Below are 2,841 nucleotides of genomic sequence, written 5' to 3'. Positions count from 1 at the left end.
CATCTCCAGCTAGATCGTGCCCCTGGTTCTGTTCCTGGGGCAGGGACAGTCCAGGAGCTACAGGGCGGGGAGCGGGGGTTTGGGACATGCCGGAGCGGGGCCCTCTCCCCACCTCTGGCGACTGTTAGCATCGTGCTGGTGTTTCAAAAAGCATGGGCTGAGCACTGGGGTCCACTGTGCTCAGAGTGGGCTAAATAGTGAGGACAGTGCAGGTGGGAAAGAGGTGAAGAGAGCAGTGACACAAGCGAGTCTCCAGAAAGAAGCGTGACAGGCGAGGGCTGCTAGAACACTGTCTCTGTTGTGTCTGGATTTAATAGGTGCCTGATCACAGAAAGGACGGGGCTGGCACGGACGGTCAGTCGTGTCACGCTGCAGGGCTGTGCTCCGGAAACACACACACACACACTCGTGCCAGCAGCTGACAACAGAAGCTTCCTGCTTTCCTTTCAGATATGGCTCCGTATTACGAAGCGCTCTGCAAGTCTCTGGAATGGCAGATAGACACGGAGCTGCTGAACAAAATGAAGAAAGCTAACGAGGAAGAACTGAAACGTCTTGACAATGAATTAGAAGATGCGGAAAAGATCTTGGGGGAGAGCGAAATCCGCGATGCGATGATGGCCAAAGCTGAGTACCTGTGCAGGATTGGGGACAAGGTTGGTTCATGACAGAGGCTTTATGGATTCACATTAAAAGTGCTGCATCGTAATCCTCCTAGCTAGGCAGGTTCAGTGAGCACTGGGTGGCTCACGGCGCCTTTTCTCTGTGGCACAACTCAGACATGGATGGGAGAGCAGGGAAATTCAGATTATCTAGAAAAAACAAGGCAGCTCTTAGAAGACTTTTTTCTTGAAAAGGGAAAAAGTTATTTTCCATTTGCAGATGGAAAATAAAAAAACACTTTTCCTGTGTGTTTAGACTTTTCTAAGCTATTTACATAACGCAACTTAATTTCAAGTTACAGAGCAGATGTTCATAGTCCTTAGATTTAAAAGGTATATGAGGATCAGCTCTGTTAGCGTGATTTAAACTCATTCTTTAAGGCTCTTCAGAATGTGTAACGTTGAAGTTCTGTGGGAACCACCAAAGTCACGACTGTCACCGGCAGACAACGCATGGACTTAGGGCAGACGTTGTGTCAATGCTGTGTGTGCTTTTAACAGTCTTTCGGTAGAAAACACCGTGTGTCTTGTTAGGAGGGAGCTCTGACTGCGTTTCGCAAGACTTACGACAAAACCGTGGCGCTGGGACATCGCCTGGATATCGTCTTCTATCTTCTGCGGATTGGCTTGTTCTATATGGACAATGACCTCATCACACGGAACATCGAGAAGGCGAAAAGGTACTGCCCCTCCGGGACAGGCTGTGACGAAAGAAACGGGAGATACCTGCCTGTTGTCAAAGAATGACTGAGACTGGCTGAGAGCGATGGGTGGGTGTGCCCGTGTCCTGGAGACCTTCCTAGTCCTGGAGTTTTTTATGAGGGGGTGGAGGAAAGAAAGGTTAATACTTTGTGCCAGTTGTTTTCTAGCCACGGGCTTGATTTTAATTTGTAGCCCCCCCCCGCTCCCACTGTCACTGTTAGACAGACAAATAGCTTTGGGTGTGAACAGATTGTGCAGTTGCCAGCTGAGCCCAGCTGCTGCCAGTGCCACCCCACTGGCTCTGTCAAGTGCCAGCCTTTCCCCTAGAAGCAGGAGCCCGGTGTCACATGGGGTGCTTTGGTGCAGCTCTCCTTCCTGAGCCTCCACCGCGAGCTTTAGCATCTCCCGCATCCCAGCACTCTGCACTCCAGTGTTTCCTGCAGCCAGCTGTGGTTTCCAGTCTCTGCTGGTGCCACGAGACACCAGGGCACAGGGTTCTTCCCAGCTGTGGTTCTTGGGCTGCTTCCTCAGCAGACTCTGCCTTGGCCTCTGCTGCTGCTTAGAGCCAATTTTGTGTTAACGGGGTTTTTGAAAAGTGGCTGCTTTGACCTTTTTTCTCTGCTGCTGGTTGGACAGCTTTCGTTTTAGCAGCACAGGCAGTGGAAGTGTTGCCACAGCTGAGGTTGACAGCACTGTTTTCCTGCACGCCTCCAAAGACTGTCGTCACCACTTTAGAGGCTGTAAACTTCTCCTTTCAGTTGAAACTTGCGCTGTGCAAAAGCGTCCAGCCTCTCCTGTCCCAGGGGAGGAGGTAAACAAAGCCTGGACTGTCTCAGCAAGCTGTAACATCACACGCTGTCAGTTGATCTACTGATATTCTGCACTTGTTTCTCGTAACTTATTACATAAGTAAATATTTCTTTTTGGTTTTGTCTTTAAGTCTAATAGAAGAAGGAGGAGACTGGGACAGGAGAAACCGTCTCAAAGTGTACCAGGGCCTTTACTGCGTGGCTATCCGGGATTTCAAGCAAGCAGCAGAGCTCTTCCTGGATACAGTTTCGACGTTTACATCCTACGAACTTATGGATTACAAAACATTTGTGACGTACACGGTCTATGTCAGCATGATTGCGTTAGACAGGCCTGACCTGAGGGAAAAGGTAGGAAAAGCAGGTGAAAAAGCAGCCACCGCTTTTCCTTCACCTGTTTATCCCCGGGCTGAAAGCGAAGGAACTCAAATCCGTTTGTTTGCTTGCAGGTTATTAAAGGCGCGGAGATTCTGGAGGTGTTGCACAGTCTGCCAGCGGTACGACAGTATCTCTTCTCTCTGTACGAATGCCGCTACGCAGCCTTCTTCCAGTCGCTGGGTAAGGCTGCGCTTCGTCCCGCCGCACTGTTTCTGGTGCTTCAGTTACTTGCTTCAGGTCATCCACAGCTTTTGTGGAATAGCTACAGTCTAGAACTGGAGCTGCTTTAT

General features: G+C 50.1%; 1 protein-coding gene across 1 annotated transcript in view; it reads left to right on the top strand.

Moving 5' to 3' along the window:
* Positions 1-449: 449 nt before the first annotated feature.
* Positions 450-2,841, top strand: part of PSMD6 (proteasome (prosome, macropain) 26S subunit, non-ATPase, 6) — a 5,509-nt gene continuing 3,117 nt past the window's right edge. The window contains exons 1-4 of the mRNA XM_010133916.1: positions 450-656; positions 1,197-1,342; positions 2,305-2,524; positions 2,623-2,731. Coding sequence (XP_010132218.1) covers positions 453-656; positions 1,197-1,342; positions 2,305-2,524; positions 2,623-2,731 — 679 coding nt within the window. The 5' untranslated portion in view covers positions 450-452. The remainder of the gene's footprint in view (positions 657-1,196; positions 1,343-2,304; positions 2,525-2,622; positions 2,732-2,841) is intronic.

The sequence above is a fragment of the Buceros rhinoceros genome, unplaced genomic scaffold, assembly GCF_000710305.1.
Source record: "Buceros rhinoceros silvestris isolate BGI_N320 unplaced genomic scaffold, ASM71030v1 scaffold34983, whole genome shotgun sequence".
In the NCBI taxonomy this organism is placed as follows: domain Eukaryota; kingdom Metazoa; phylum Chordata; class Aves; order Bucerotiformes; family Bucerotidae; genus Buceros; species Buceros rhinoceros.
The sequence above is the reverse complement of the archived record's forward strand: the minus strand, read 5'-3'. Positions and strand labels throughout refer to the sequence as shown.